The sequence below is a fragment of the Oryza brachyantha genome, chromosome 10 (genome assembly GCF_000231095.2).
Source record: "Oryza brachyantha chromosome 10, ObraRS2, whole genome shotgun sequence".
NCBI lineage: Eukaryota > Viridiplantae > Streptophyta > Magnoliopsida > Poales > Poaceae > Oryza > Oryza brachyantha.
Genome location: NC_023172.2, coordinates 15962541 through 15978147, shown reverse-complemented (window position 1 = coordinate 15978147; position 15607 = coordinate 15962541). Strand labels below are relative to the sequence as shown.

The 15607-nt window shown below is 39.7% G+C and overlaps 1 protein-coding gene and 1 non-coding gene across 2 annotated transcripts; both read right to left on the bottom strand.

Annotated features, from left to right (window-relative positions):
- Positions 1 to 157: 157 nt before the first annotated feature.
- Positions 158 to 228, bottom strand: TRNAG-GCC. The gene has a single exon. It is a non-coding gene; the product is annotated as a tRNA-Gly (tRNA).
- A 903-nt stretch (positions 229 to 1131) lies between these two features.
- Positions 1132 to 3826, bottom strand: LOC102705106 (transcription factor MYC2). The gene has a single exon (XM_040528384.1). The coding sequence runs from the start codon at positions 3606 to 3608 to the stop codon at positions 1533 to 1535; it is 2076 nt and encodes a 691-aa protein (XP_040384318.1). The 5' UTR covers positions 3609 to 3826; the 3' UTR covers positions 1132 to 1532.
- Positions 3827 to 15607: the final 11781 nt, after the last annotated feature.

Sequence of the window (15607 nt, the reverse complement as noted above, 5' to 3'; positions counted from 1 at the left end):
GATCGTCTTTCTTTACAAAGATTTCAGCCCGGCATCAACAGTAGGTGGACAATGAATTCTGGAGATGGGAAGCAGACAGATTAGCTGATTGGCCAGATGCCAAAGCAATAATTGAGCGAAGCTTGTGACTTAACTGAGGCCAAAAAAAAAATCGACCTGCACCAGCCGGGAATCGAACCCGGGTCTGTACCGTGGCAGGGTACTATTCTACCACTAGACCACTGGTGCTTCCTGTCCACACAAATTTCCATCAGCTCCTTGCTTAAAAGTTTTTTTTGTTAATGAAGCGTGGCGTAATCATCATCTACCCAGAAAACATAAAGAACAATGAGTTTTCTTAGTCTTCGCTGCTTGCTAACGAGATTTCTTTCAGTAGGAAAAACAATTAGGGAGCTGCAGGTGCAACATGTACGTGGAGACGACGAGAGGAAGAGAAGAGGAAATAGCGAGTGAATGGGTGAGCAGGCGGCAGATACTTTTGTCGACACCGATAGGCCCCGTTTGTTCACGAGTCACATGCGCGATAACAAAAGCCGCACGCCACCCACGCATTTTTCTGCTCCATCCATGCCCCCGGACCATCACAATAAAATTCAATTATTAGTAGTACAGTATCTCTCTTTGTTTTGTTTTGCCTTTGCTTTGCTTTCTTGGATAGATGAGGTTTTTGGTTGGTCCCTGGCCTGCCATGCCATGTACTCTTCTTGTCCATGTTCATTTCATCTCCTGTTCGTGCTTGCTACTCCCAGCTTCGTGATCAATCATGCATTCACACCACCATCTAGTTTTGTTTTGGTTTTAAGCCAGGAGCCCGAGAACTTTTGCTTCATTCTCCTTCGCTTTTGCTAATTCGTGCCTGTGCTGTGACTGCGAGATCTACCCACCCAACTCACATGCTGCAAAGACCATGTCCCCATCATCTTCGTGCTGCTCGTGCTCTCCGTTGAACAAGAGCTCACAGTTCCAGGCACATGAACAGCATAAATTGATTTAGCAACCAACCACCATCCCTCTTCTTGCTTTAAGCAGTGATGAGATCGAAAATAGACGACTGAAACAAACACAAAAGAGCAGCAGGGTAGACATGGGCATGCATTCTTTTTATTTTACGAGATCAAAAACACCACAACATATTGTATTCCTTCCTCCATTCCTTCCTTGGCATCATGGTACAATACCAATCCTATATACAAGTCTATCATATTAGGTTGGAGCAATTAACAACGACCAACATAGGCTGCAATCGTTGACGATTTCTTCCCTTGCTTAAGAAAGAAAGAAAGAAAGAACGCTGCTTGCTACTATCAGTAGTATCAAAAACAAGACGACGATCAGCAGCTGCGAGTATCATCCTCTCCATCCTTCTAACCCAGATTTTTTTAACTTAATTTTACAACAACATGGTCTGATCATCGCCCTCGTCTTGGCATCACAAAAATAACAACTCCTGAAGCTCTGGCTATGGCGATGCCGGCTTCGACTGGCGAGCATAGTTCCTTCCTATATGGCGGTGCCTCGTGCTGCTGACTGAATTACCGGCCGGCGGTGCCTGGCTCGGCGATACGGCTGTAGAGGGCGGCGTTGAGCTGCTCCTGCGAGTAGACGCGGCTTGCCATCTTGACGGCGACCTGCTGGATCATGAGGTCCTTGACGACGGAGACGCTGGCGTGGTACACGTCCAGGTCCAGCTCCCGGAGCGCCGTCATCAGCCGCGCCGCCGGGTGGTTCCGCTTGTGGCACTGCACGCGGATCATGGCCTCCAGCCCCAGGATCTTGGCCTCGATCTCCACCGCGTGGCACCGTGCCCCGCCGTCGCCGCCGCCGTGCCCGGCCGACGGCGCCGGCGGCCGCGCGTCGCGCTCCTTCTTGAGCGCCTCGATCTGCGAGTGCAGCGTCTCCTTGTCCGTCTCCAAAGCCGTCAGCTTGCCGCGGAGCTCGTTGATGTAGGAGATGGCGTCGCCGAGCAGCGACGCCTTGTCCATCTTGGACACGTTCGGCACCACGGCGCGCAGCGCGTAGAACCGCTGGTTCAGTTTCTCCCGCCGCTGCCGCTCCGCCTCCACGTGGTTCAGCGGCTCCTCCCGCCCGTTCGCCGGCTTCCGCCCGCGCTTGCGCGGCCGCTTCTCCGCCTCGGGCGGCGGCGCCACCACGCGGCTGCTCTCCACCTCTCGCACCGACGCCTCCAGGTCGGAGTGGTCCGACTCCGACTTGGCCGGGGCGCCCGTCCCCGTGGACGGCCGCGTCGTCGGCGCCGACGAGAAGGAGAGCATGCCCTCGTTCGCCGTCGCCGCCGGGTGGTTGTTGGTGTTGCTAGCGCGGGAGGTCGCCTCCATGGACCGCTTCGGGTTGTTGCTCTTGGCTTCGTTCGCCGCGGCCGTCAGCGTCGCCGTGTGCTGCGAGAACAGGCTCCCCGGCGCGGTGGTGAGGCTGGCGGTGGCGGCCGGGGGCGCCGGCGATGGATTCCTCCGGCTGGCGCTGTCCGGTCCGAAGTTTAGGATCTCGCCGGACTCGGGCTTGAAGAAAGGCGGGGGCGCGCCGTTGGACGCGAAATCGGAGAAATTGAGCTCCCGGCGGAAGGGCCCCTGCTGAGCCTGGCTGTTCTGCTGCTGCTGCCGTTGCTGAGGCTGCGCGACCGACTGCTGCGGCGGCGGGGCGTGCACCGACGGGCTGGGATTCTCCGTGACCGTGAGCGTGCTGGTGCTCCCGTTCTCGAAGTGCTGGATCTGCTGCGGCGGCGGGGGCGGCTTGGAGACGGAGATCTCGGCGGCGGAGATGGAGTCCTTCATGTCCATGGCCGGCGTGTCGGCGAGCCAGAGCACGGAAGGATCCGCGTCGGGCTGCGGCGGCTGCGGCGGCCAGGAGGATCCGCCGCTGAGGTTGAAGAGGGCGCGGATCCGGGGGAGGCTATCCCCGGTCTGGAAGATGACGTCGGTGGAGCCGAGCTCGAGGACGCCGCTGGCGAGGGGAAGACAGACCATGGTGCGGAGGCCAAAGGTATAGGCTTGGCGCGCGCGCTCGCAGGGCGCGGTGGAGAGGCCCGTGGCGATCCAGGTGGGCTGGCTGGCGAAGAACGCCTGGCCGGGGAGGCCCATCCCGTTGTGGAACGACTGCGTCATGGAGACGAGGAAGAACCACTCGGTGTCCGTGACCTCCTCCTCCACGGCCTCGTCCGGCGCGGCGCCGGCGCCGGCGATGAGCGAGTTGAGCTCCCGCAGCACCCGCTTGCGGTGCTCCTGCTCCGCGGCGGCGGCGGGGGTCGCCGAGCGCTGCTTCCGCTTGTCCTCGTCGCAGCCCTTGTAGTAGCCGTCCCCCCAGCCGAGGAGGGAGGCGCCGGTGGAGACGTCCAGCGACGACTGCCAGAAGATGGCGTAGGTCCAGGTGTCCCTGGACCCCTCGATGATCGACTGGAGCCTCTGCTGCAGCGTGTCCTGGTTGAACGCCGCCGGTGCTGGCGCCGGCGCTGGTGGCACCACCTGCTGGTGCTGCTGCTGGGACAGCGCAGGCGGCGGCGGCGTGGACGCCGGCGCCCCCCACGGGAAGGCGGGGAGGTCGGCGGAGGCCATGAAGGCCTCCATCATGGAGGCGTTGTCGTCCGTCCACAGGTTCATCGATCAAACCACAGAGCAATTCTTGCTTCTTTCTTGTGGAAGAAGAGGAGGAGGAGGAGGAGGCGATGGAGAGAAGAAGAAAGGGGAATTTGGTTTGGTGGGTAATCAATCAATCCGACCCAATTGGTGTGCTGCGCGTCGCTTATTTAGTTGACAGGGGTATTTCGACATTTCACACCCCACATTTTTATTTTATTTTTGTATTTTATTTATTTTAATCCTCCTGCTTGGCGTTGGCGCTATGTCACTCATGACAGCCGGCCCCGCGTTTTGGGGCTTCGTTTGTGTAACCGCCGCGTTATTAGCCTCCCAGCTCATAGGGCCCACATGTCGGTGTCCCTTCTTGTTCTTCTCTCCTTTACAGGTTAGTTTTTTTTTTCACTGTTTTTCTATTGTGGGAAATGTTTTATATTTACTGAATTGTATTGTTTTTTCACTTTCGCGGTGTAAAGGGTAAAGAAACAGTGGTGGAGCATATTTCTCGCTTCATCCGCATTTAAGGAAATGATGCTTTATAAATCTTTAGGATTTTGTGAATCACATTGTGTTCCTTGAAGAAATTATAAAACCACGTGCTGTTAGTGTTTTCTTAGAAGAAATAAAAAAAGTTTTACATGTGGTCCTAATGGTTAATAAGGCAATCTCCATCGTTATCATGCTTACAGACGTCATCAGGCTGTGGAGTTTGATTTTTTTTTCTTCTTCTTCAGGGATTGGTTTTTGTTCACTCACTTCCACCCTCATATCTTGTCTTGTGATTATATTTATAAATCAAATTTTAAATGTTTAAACTTAAATTTAAGTTTATTTCGAGAATTTTTTATCGTAGTTTATTTTTCTGTCTTAACTTCTAGATCGCGATGAGCACGTATATAGAATTTTTATTCGTAAATTATTTTTCGTTTATAAATATATCGTTCGTTTTTCCGATAAAAACGGATAGATGATCCCCTCGATTTTTACTTAGTTTAATTTGTACTCTTTGTCGTTGAAAAGGACAACTGAGTAATTTGCACATCTTGATAGGAGGGGATGGAACTGTAGCTGTTCTGAAAGATATATAAATAGTAAAATTTCCAGTTTTTTCAGTGAATATCGCCGTCGCAAATCATTACCACCATACCGTATTTTGACGTAGAAAAATTTATGCACATATCTGTAATTCAAGACATACATGGGTTCTATCTCACCTACATCCCAAATATGAGTTAGGATGATTTTTCATCAGTTTTGTCAGCACAAGCTTACACCATCATCTTTTTCTTCTTCATATGTTTACGGGCTAATTTAAATTTTTGACTTGCAATTTAAAGTTATTTGGGGATTTTTCTCATAGTTTCAGCCATAACCTTTAGATAACTAAAAACACGTATAAAATTTTTATTTATTTGGTTTTCTATAAAAAACTAAACAATCATCCATCCCCTTGACAAGTTGTTAGAATTAAAAAAAAGGTAAGTACAAGACGATAGAAATAATAAAACGAGCTAGCACCTTGTGTTCCATGGGATCACGGCCGTGCATGATGAAGATTTGTACATGTGCGTCCACGAGGGAGGCTCTTGTACTTAAATATAATACACATGTTTTGGATGTGTCAGGGGAGAGGTTAGTGCTGCTAATTACTATAAGCTTAACACCTACGGCTTGCAGAGACGAAATAATAATCGCCAGCACGGGCCAGCCACCTGGTTTGACCGTTGACCCGATCGACGATGGGCCAGTTGGGCCACGTGCAGGAAAAGGGGGCATCTGGGGCCCACGAGGCAGTGACAATAAACAAACTGTACGACCAGTGGAATCGATCTTATCGTTTAAAACCTGCCACTAAATCTGGGCCGTCCATCTTCACGTGTTTAGCGAGCGCGAGAACGAAAGCGCTTCTGCTCTTCCTTTCTCTCTCTCTCTCTCTAGCTCTCTCTGAAAAATAATCCCGTGATTTGAGATAATGAATTAATTAATTAATGGCAAGTTGGGTTGGGTGTAACGCGGGCGGCGTGCTGGACTGGTCGCTGTCATAAGCCGCTATAAGTATTGAATAATAATTCGATTACTCATATAAAAATATTTACTAATAATATTTGGTTGCTGCAGAAGAGCACATGTTCTTTTCTTTTTACCTTTCCGGTAAGGAAAATGCTTTGCTCACTCGCAACAACAAAAACATGCAACACAAGCACCTTTTGTGTGTGTGTGTGTCAAAAGAACACACGCAAATATACTGTAAGTGACTGACCTCGAGTTCAATACAAGATTTATTATCTTCAAAAATTCGGCTTTATCTAGTATTCCGTATTTAGTTTATCTCTAGGTCCCTACTAGTGGCATGTTTAATTACTTGCCATTTCCAACCTTATCATTTTTAGCGGTAGTGCTAAGCAATTGATCATTGCCCAAGAAAAATTAAAGATAGGTTCGCTGTTTTCACTTTTATCCCAAAATTACACACCAAACAGGTCACAAAGGCTTGTTTAGACCTGTACCGTCACTAGCCTTGCCATTTTTTGCGGTGATGAGAAAGATTTGGCAAGCCAATTTTGGGGCTAGGTTAGTGCTAAACTTAGTCAACACCACCAATTTTGGCATTTCCAATTCTGTGGCTACAAGCTAAACGGGCGATAAAACTTTTGACAATGCTAATTACTACTCCATATTTGGTAAGGCTAATTTTTGCACGTAATCAAACAACCCTTACATCTGGTTCTGAACTTTGGTCGACCTATATAGACCGGGTCAAGAAAAAAAAAGGAAAAGTTCTTGCTTCTAGGCCAGTTCTTTTTAGGTAATGGATATTGGATTTTCTTGTATATAATTCCCAAATTCCTGACGATATGTTTTGGGAAATAAATATTTTTATAAGAGTCATCAACTGATCAATCTAAAACAATTTTTTAATTTCATAGTTACTAATTTTATCGTTTATATGCTCAAATAGCTATCATAAAATCAGATATTGCAGAAGATCTACAAAACTCATGAGAATAAAAAATATAAATACACCCAAATATTGTTGGACACTTATTTACACTAATTAAATTTTGTCCATAACATAATCACCTCTCTTGTTTGTGCGGAAGAATGATTACAGTCCTATATATAAAAGCCATTGGTTTCTTCTTCTCCCCTCCTTTAGATTGATATTCAGGTGTTGAATTTGGGACGACAACAACACCAGTCTGATCGACTTATGGTCGCCGGTGCTTTGGTTGATGTCGATGCCCTCCAGGACACTGGCAACGCTGAGAAAAACTTTTTCAGGACAAGATTGATTATGAATATTTTTAGGGGTTAAGGAGGAGTCATGGAACCGACGAGCATCATCGTAGTCCATTTCTTTCTTTTATACACATAGTTGGCCTTGGGGTTATGTTACTCATTGTATTTTGATTTGTTTCCACCGATCACATAAACATCCATCGAGTTTGTTACATTTCTGTTGGGGAAGAGATGACGGTGGTTTTATCTCTTCTCCTCACGACATTAAGCCCTTAAATCAGCCAGCAAATATAGGCCGGAGTGGTTACGTACGGTTCTCGAATGGTTAAAATATGTGATTTTTAAAAAAAAAGCTTATGTATAAGTTCATCCTATCATATTTCTAAAATAGATTTTAAACTTTGAGGTTTGAGGTAGTTAACTTTATTATTTACATCACTAGTAAATCACAAAATAAGATACCATCTGTCATCTATAAAAAAGAATACAAGTGTAAGCTGGATGGAGTGTGAGTGGATGTAGCAGAAATGGAGGGCAGAGCGGAGCGGAAGGTGGATGGGAGGGCCGTTTACATTGAGGAGAACTGGAGAAGTGACGTGAAAGCACTTGGAAGTTTCGTGATCAAGGGACGGGTGGAACACGTTTTGCTCGCTGCGTACTGCGCCTATCAGCAGCGTATCCCTGTCAACCCCTTTATCTGCTGGTTAAAAAAGCCAGTCGCGCTCTCTCTCAAGAAAATTTTAAGAAAAAACATCGCCGTGTGATTTACAAGAAAAATCTGAAAATTTAGGCCACGTCTACCTCCAAAAATTTTTAGGGGAGAAACCACGTCGGCGCGTATGATCACACATTTAAACTATAAAACATAGTTTAATTATAAAATAAATTTTATATTTCGTCTTACCACGAGACGAATTTTTTAAGTCTAATTAATCCGTCATTAGCACATGTTGGTTACTGTAGTATTTATGACTAATCATGTACTAATTAGACTTAAAAGATTTGTCCCATAATTTTCCCATAACTGTGTAATTAGTTTTAATTTTCGTCTATATTTAAGGCTTTATTTAGATATTAAAAATTCGATTTGATGTTTTTGAAAAAGTTTTTGGAAGGATTTAAATAACTTTTGTTTTCTGCTTGGTCATCAATTAAGTTGGTGTTTAGTTGGCAAAAAGGTCATGTCAAACGGGATGTTGGAAGGGGTTTTCGGACGCGAATCAAAAAACAAATTTTAGATTTCACCTAGAAACTGCGAGACGAATCTTTTGAGTCTAATTAATCCGTCATTAGCACATGTTGGTTACTGTAGCACTTATAACTAATCATGTCGTAATTAGACTTAAAAGATTTGTCTCACGATTTTCTCCATAACTATGTAATTAGTTTTAATATTCATATATATTTAATGTTTTATTTAAGTGTTTAAAGATTTAATGTGATGTTTTTTGAAAAAGTTTTTAGAACTAATCAGCGGCTTAGCTGTACTGTTACAAAGCTGGGATAGCTTGTTGATTGGATTAAATAGTAAAATATAGCCGTAGGGACATGTGCGTTGTCGTCACGTGGTGTGCCTGCTCGATCCTTCCTGCCCCTTTGCACCCACCAAACGACACCCATGTGAATCTCGTTACCACTGGCACCACGCACGCGCCACCTCCTTTCCTTTTTCCCATTTTTTATTTATCCCTCCTCTCCATGGTGCCGCTTGCCTTTGCTTTTCTCTCTTTCTTTTTTAATTTTTACGCTATTTTATTATCCTATATTTTTCACTCCTCCATCTTATAAAAAAGTATTTTCTTTTAAACTTAGTCTTATAATATTAAAAAATTATGATTCCAAAACATTACTTTTTTCACATCTATCAACTTTTATTTGTTTTTATCTTTGGCAAGACGCCACTACATTCGTGTTCCAATTTAACTGCATCCGTGAATTTCCATATCTAATATTTGATCGTTCGTCTTATTTAAAAAATATTATGATTTTTTTTCAAAAATAGTCCCATTAATTATGTTTTATCATCTAATAAAAATAAATATGATATATTCATGTTTTATATATGTGATGGTATGGGTCCGAGGTCGAGGACAATGCATTGTTAATGTCCTTTTAGTACTGTATTGTAACATGCTGACCTAATATGGACTTTGTGGCCCATGCAAACTATATGCGCATGTTTAATACCATATTGCTAGTTTAGTAAAAGTGGAACCAACTTATAAGGTCTTATCTTTCTAACCATATTACTCACGGATTGACCATTTTATACCAAGCGATGATAAAAAGTGTAAGTGGGTCTGCCCTTCGGTTGGGTCAGGCTACGCGGTTCTTGAGGATGTGCTATTACATATATCTATTTTAAATATAATTATTTTTAGTTTGTTCGGTAGGGATTAAGTTTGAGAAAAAAAATAGTGTCACTCAATAAATAAACTATAGTGTGATTACAAAATAAGATAGTTAGTACAGCAAATAACGTCAAAATATTTACATCATGATACCTACTCGGTTCCACTGGTAAAATTCATAGCTTTATCTAGTTTCAATTAGATTTTAGCAACTCTAAAAACATATAAACAATAGATAAATATAGATAATGTTAAAAAATAATTACGAGATACTCCCTCCGTTTCATAATATAAGAAGTTTTAGATATGGTTAGATTCATCTATTAACCAATATATATTGTTTATATATATATATATATATGTATAGATTCATTGATATCTATATGAATTTAGGATACCCTAAACCCTAAACGTCTTACGTTATGAAACGGAGATAGTACTAAATACACTTTTATTTTAAAACGGATTGAAATCAAACGTCTAGGCACCTGGTTGGTTGCGTTGGTCGCTACTACTGGCGAGCTCCAGTGGGTGTTGCACTGCTGCAGTGCTGGGGCTGGGCTGCTACGGTAGAGTCCATCATGCTGCACATGTCTATACTCTTCCTACTGCTAGGCGTAGTATTTGATTGGTGTATCTTTCATTAATTTCAGTGCCTGCTTCCCCTTCGATCGATTCTCTAGAGTCAACTTTGCTGACACGATGGGAGTCTGTAGAGTCATATTCTGTGTTTTTAAAGAAAATTCTAAATAATATCTATATATATATAATAATTTACAAATAAAAGTTTTATTACGTTTTCGTATCCAAAGCTGTAAAATAAACCGTGATAAAAACCTTAAAATCAACTATAAATTTATAAACTTAAGATTAAAAATTTAAATTTAAATTTATAAATATAATTAAAAGCCAAAAGACAGGAGCGTATTATATATCTTATCTACCCTCTTTGGTTTTGTCACCATCTAATGGTCGCTCAACTGCATAGGGCAAGTACAACAGTATAGACGGTTGTTGTCTATTTGACACACAGATAACTAAATAGATAATTTATATAATGACTTGTCTATTTATTTGTCTGTAAAACATTTAATTTATCCTTTAACACATAAATCAAGGTAATCAATAGTACTAGCGAATAAACGAGACACAGTGTACAACAGTGCTAGCGGTATCGGTTCGGCATTGGAGCACTCACCCCTGCCGTCTCTTCGCGAAGAGACGTTGCGGTCGTCGGAGAGGGATTTTTTTTTAAATTTTGTAACATATAGATGGCTTAAAGACACACATTGTACGTGTAAATTAATAATCCCTCGACGCCACGATCAACTTGCAAATAAATAACATGATTGACAAAATGACGTTGCTTCGCGATTACTACTAATCACTACTAATCACTGAATGCATCCGTGCGTGGAACACGTTTCAATATTTTCCTTTCTTTCTTTCTTCTTTTTTTTTTCTTTAGGTGATTGCCGGAATGTTCATAAAAAAATTAAAAAATATATTTTTAAATAAAAATAATTTATGAATAAAATTTTTACATACATATTCTTAGCGATCTAGAAACCAAAACTGATAAATAAATTTCGATGATAAAACATTAAAATAACTTAAAGTTAAAATTTTAAATTTTGACTTATAAAATAAGAGATGATGTGTTTCTTTCTCTTTCATCAGAAAAGGAAAAAAGGGACTTGTTGAAATAATGGGCAGGATATCGTAGCATATGAGCAGTGTGTTAATTATTGAGAAAAACAAACAATATTGACAATCAGTCGGCATCCGTCTAGCAGTCACATCCGTCGACCGGCCACCTGCAAATGCAATGCAATGCATGGTCGCTTTAGACCCTGTTTTGTTAAAAAAAAATTTCACGTTTATCGATCGCAGTGAATCTTTAACGTAGTATTAAATACAGTTAAAACCAACTAATTACACAGTTTAGAAGAAATCTGCGAGACAAATTTTTGAGCCTAACTAGTCCATAACTAGCCATAATTACTACCGTAAACCACATACCACATATGCTAACGATGGATTAATTAAGCTTAAAAGTTCCTCTCTTGGTTTCCTGACACCCTATGCAATTAGTTTTTTAATTAGTCATTGAAATAGTCTTCTGACATCCGGTCAAACATCTAATGTGACACCCAACAAAAAAAAATTTACGAACTAAATAAGCACTTACTTTACTTTACTTGCGGTTCATCTTTTCGCTTCTTCCGCTTATAACCCAAAATTTAAGTTTTTAACCCTAAATTTAAATTTAAAATAGATTTTAAGGTTTTTTATTTGAGTTTATTTTTTAACTTTCCCTTTTACATATCTAAGAACACATATAGAAAAATTTTGTTCAACAATTATTTTTTTCATTTCCAAATATACGGTTTGACTTTTTTTTCCTAAAAAACCAAACATTCACCCCTTTAGTCGTTTAAGCTACTGTAGAAACGAGCTTCTCATGATGCACTTAATTTGTTCCGTTCTTATCTTTTCGATTTTGTTTATATTTTTAAGCTAAAATTTAAACTTTTAACCTTATATACAAAACTATCACCCCTTTTAGAGCAGGTACAATAGCAGGTTGTAAGTCAGTTATAAGTATATTTTAAAGAGATAAGAGAGGAGAGAGAAGATAGGTAAGCTACTAAGACCCTGTTTAGATCCTTCAAAATGACAAAAGTTTTGCAATTTTGAAGTACTTTTTGGCAAAATGGATCTAAACACTAGGGTAAGAAAATGACAAGTTTGCATTTGGCAGTCTAGAGTAATAAATTTCACCAAAAAGTGCATAGGGATGCGGATCACCTCTCACTTTTGCCCAAAAAATGGTAACTTTTACATGACTCTAAACACCAGCTTGCAAAAATGCAATGCCAAAACTTTTGCCACCAAAACTTTTGCCATTTGCCATTTTAAATGCCTCTAAATAGGGCCTAATTTGTAGCCGTTGCACACGGGCTCCAAGACAAAATATGTGTATGACACGTGGAACATGCATTGATGTTTAATATTTTGTAGGTAACTATTGTATGAATTAGTTATTAAATTGACTATAGATAAATTAGAGCCAATGGTTGGCTATATTATTGAACTTGCTCTTAGCTAAGCCTGACCGGCTGCCATCGGTAAGGATGCTAGGACTCGCTCCATCATAAAATATAAGTTGCATATATTACAAAACAAACTAAGTCTACGTTAAACAAACTATAAATAATTGTAGTATATTTCATTAGTTCTTGTTTACCAGCAGTCTGTATAGCTGCATATATGCTGTAATCTTCATAAACTGAATAGTAGTAATAGTATAAAGGAAGAGGCAGATCAGTGTAGAGTAGTAGCTAATGGTCAGGACTAGACAGTGTCAAATCAGATCTTGGATCCTTGCCTCTGGTGCTGTGATTTCCATCTCCTAGTAGTAGTGGAGTGGAGACAGTGGAGTAGTGGTGACTCCAGTGTTGTTTAATTTGTCGCACGTGTTGCAGGTGCCTGATCAATATATTCCACTAGTATCTTTTTGTCGCCACTTTCACTACGAGCAGAGCACTTAAACCAATTTTCCACTAATTTTTGATTTTTTTTGTCTTATTTAAAAATTTTTTACGATTGATATTTTTATTTTTATTAGATGATAAATCATAAATAGTATTTTATATGTGACTAATTTTTTAAATTTTCTGAAAAAATTTTAAATAAGATGAACGGTCAAATGTTGGATACGGACACCGAATAATTGGTTTGTTTGGACGAAGAGAGTATGTGTTCGTAGATGCAACAGCCACTGTCGCTAGTCGTACGTGTGGACCCAGATTTATACATGTGGAATGGACCAAACGGATGGATAGGTGAATATATACGTTCCAAATTATGATCTTTTTTTGTCCTATAACTACTCAAAAATATATAAGAAAAATTAGTTTATGATTGGTGGGGAAGAGTATATGTATGAGAAAATTGAATAAAAATAGTTAAGAAATATGTTTATTTTAGAATAAGACAGGGCTGCACTGCACCTACAGCTACAGATCCATCGCGTGCAACACGTTTCACATTGATTGGTTGGTTTGGTTAAATCATGAATGGTTGGTTGGGGTCAAGACGTAGGCCCCGTTCGGATGGAGTATGACTGGCACGAAAACATACTAATGTATACATTAGTACATGATTAATTAATTATTAATTATTAAAAATATAAAATAGATTAATATGATTTTTAAAAAAACTTTTCTATAAAAATTTTTAAAAAAATACATCGTTTAGCAGGAAAGCGTGTGCGTGAAAAATAAGAGTGACTTAGGTAACTTGTGTGCATAGTCAAACGTGGCCGTAGTACGATGGACTAAGAATAGTACTCTATTTTTCTTAAAATAAGTTTAACTATAGGCTTAAGTGTGCAAAAACAATATAGATAAAAAAAATAACCAAAGTGTCATCTTATTAATAAGGAAGTAGTATCGGTGGCTTGATATGTAAAAGTATATCGAAGGAATAAAACTAATCAATTTATTTGTCGAATGTAGGTAAAAGATGAAAACAAGAAATAAATTTATTTGGGGCGAAGACTACCCTAGAATTCCATATGGACATGGAATTTAGGGGATGATCGGGGTCATCTTTTTGTTTTTTAAAAGAAAAAACCAAATAATATATTTACAAATAAAAAATAATTTATGAATTAAACTTATATATATATACACACGCGTTTATAATGATCTAAAATCAAGTCTGAAAAATAAACTATGATGACAAATCTCTAAATTTAAGTTTAACGATTTAAATTTTGGTTTATAAGTATAAGTAAAAGCCAAACGAAAGAAATTCTGTGAACCATGAAGCTTGTTTGTTACATTAGCTTGTCATGCACAACCAAATGCCTAAACCACGTAAATCAAAATAAACCCCATAGAATTGCTTGCCTTTTTTTTTTTGTTTCCATTGCAACGTACAGTTATGACATTAGTAAGTACAATATATGTTTTCTTGTCAAAATAAACAACAGTTTCAGTTTTATTTCCTATGTTACATATTATATGTTGTTTGACTTTTTTCCTAGCTAAACTTTGTTAAGTTTGATCAATTTTGTAGAAAAACTTATCAACAGTTAAAATATTAAATTAATTTCATCAAATCTACCATTAAATATATGTTATATTTGTTTGTCTTAAGTTGAAAATACTAATATTTTCTATAAATTTAGTTTAACTAAAAAAATCAAACGTAAAAAAATAGAGTACTCATTTTTTCCATGGGCTACATCTAACCGGTACTCCCATAGAGCATGCAACCATCATTTTCTATCCGAAAGCAACGCATAACCAAACGCACGCATCAGCAGATGTACCCATCGATTATCGATCAGCTTCTTCTTGATCAATTCCTGACTGTATAGCTTAATTAATTATAACTGTAATTAGTCACGACTACCTACTTGGTACTTACCACGAACAGTAATACTATATACAGTATAGCATACTCGGATCGGATCACTTTAACCTTTTTCTGATAGAGACATGGTTAATTAGTGCATGCACCTAATAAGAAATTTGATGATATCTACTGTACATAGCTAGTTCGATTCTTTCGTAAAAACAAGTTTAATACTATAGCCAACTTACTATTAAGTTTACAGTAAAATCAACAAATATAATAAGTTTGGCTATAAGGTCAACTTTAATTTTTATATTCTATCTATTCTCTCATTTATACATTTAATGTTTTTTTCCTTTGTGCATAGATAACTCTTGCACGAGAGTCAAGCAATACTTCTTTTATATTCCTCTCTCCTTTACTATTCCTCCGTGCACCAACTGGCTCATGACTCATTGCCTCACAGAAAAAATCCAACGATCCAGAATTATCTACATCAGTCGAATGACCCAGATCGACTTTACAACCCTCGCTACCATGCATAAAAATTCTTTTTATATATTAGAAATTTTATATAAAATATAAATATATAAACTTTCGATGTATATAACTCATATATATATTGTATGTATATATTTCTATAATTACCAAAATGACGAAGTTGTGTCTGGTTGAGTTTTAGAAATTTTTAAGATTAATCATTATACACACAATTAAGATTTATAATTAAGTTTTTCTTTTACCTGGCATGTGATGTGCAGTGGATTTTTGTTAAATTATGATAAAAGAATGTTGTTAGTGGGATTGTACGAATTTGACTAAATACTTCATTTACATGAATTAGAGGATATATCCCAACTGCATTGTATTAAAGAGTCATACGCGTGTCTTTAAAAATATTCCTACTCCACACATCTTTAGTATGCAAATGACTTAATAGCACGCCGGATGGTATGTATATAGCCATGAAATTCTTTTGGTTAAATGGGATTATGACAGATAAAATGGTGTGTCTGAAACATAGACTTTCTTTCAATTAATTGATTTTCGTTATCAGATGTC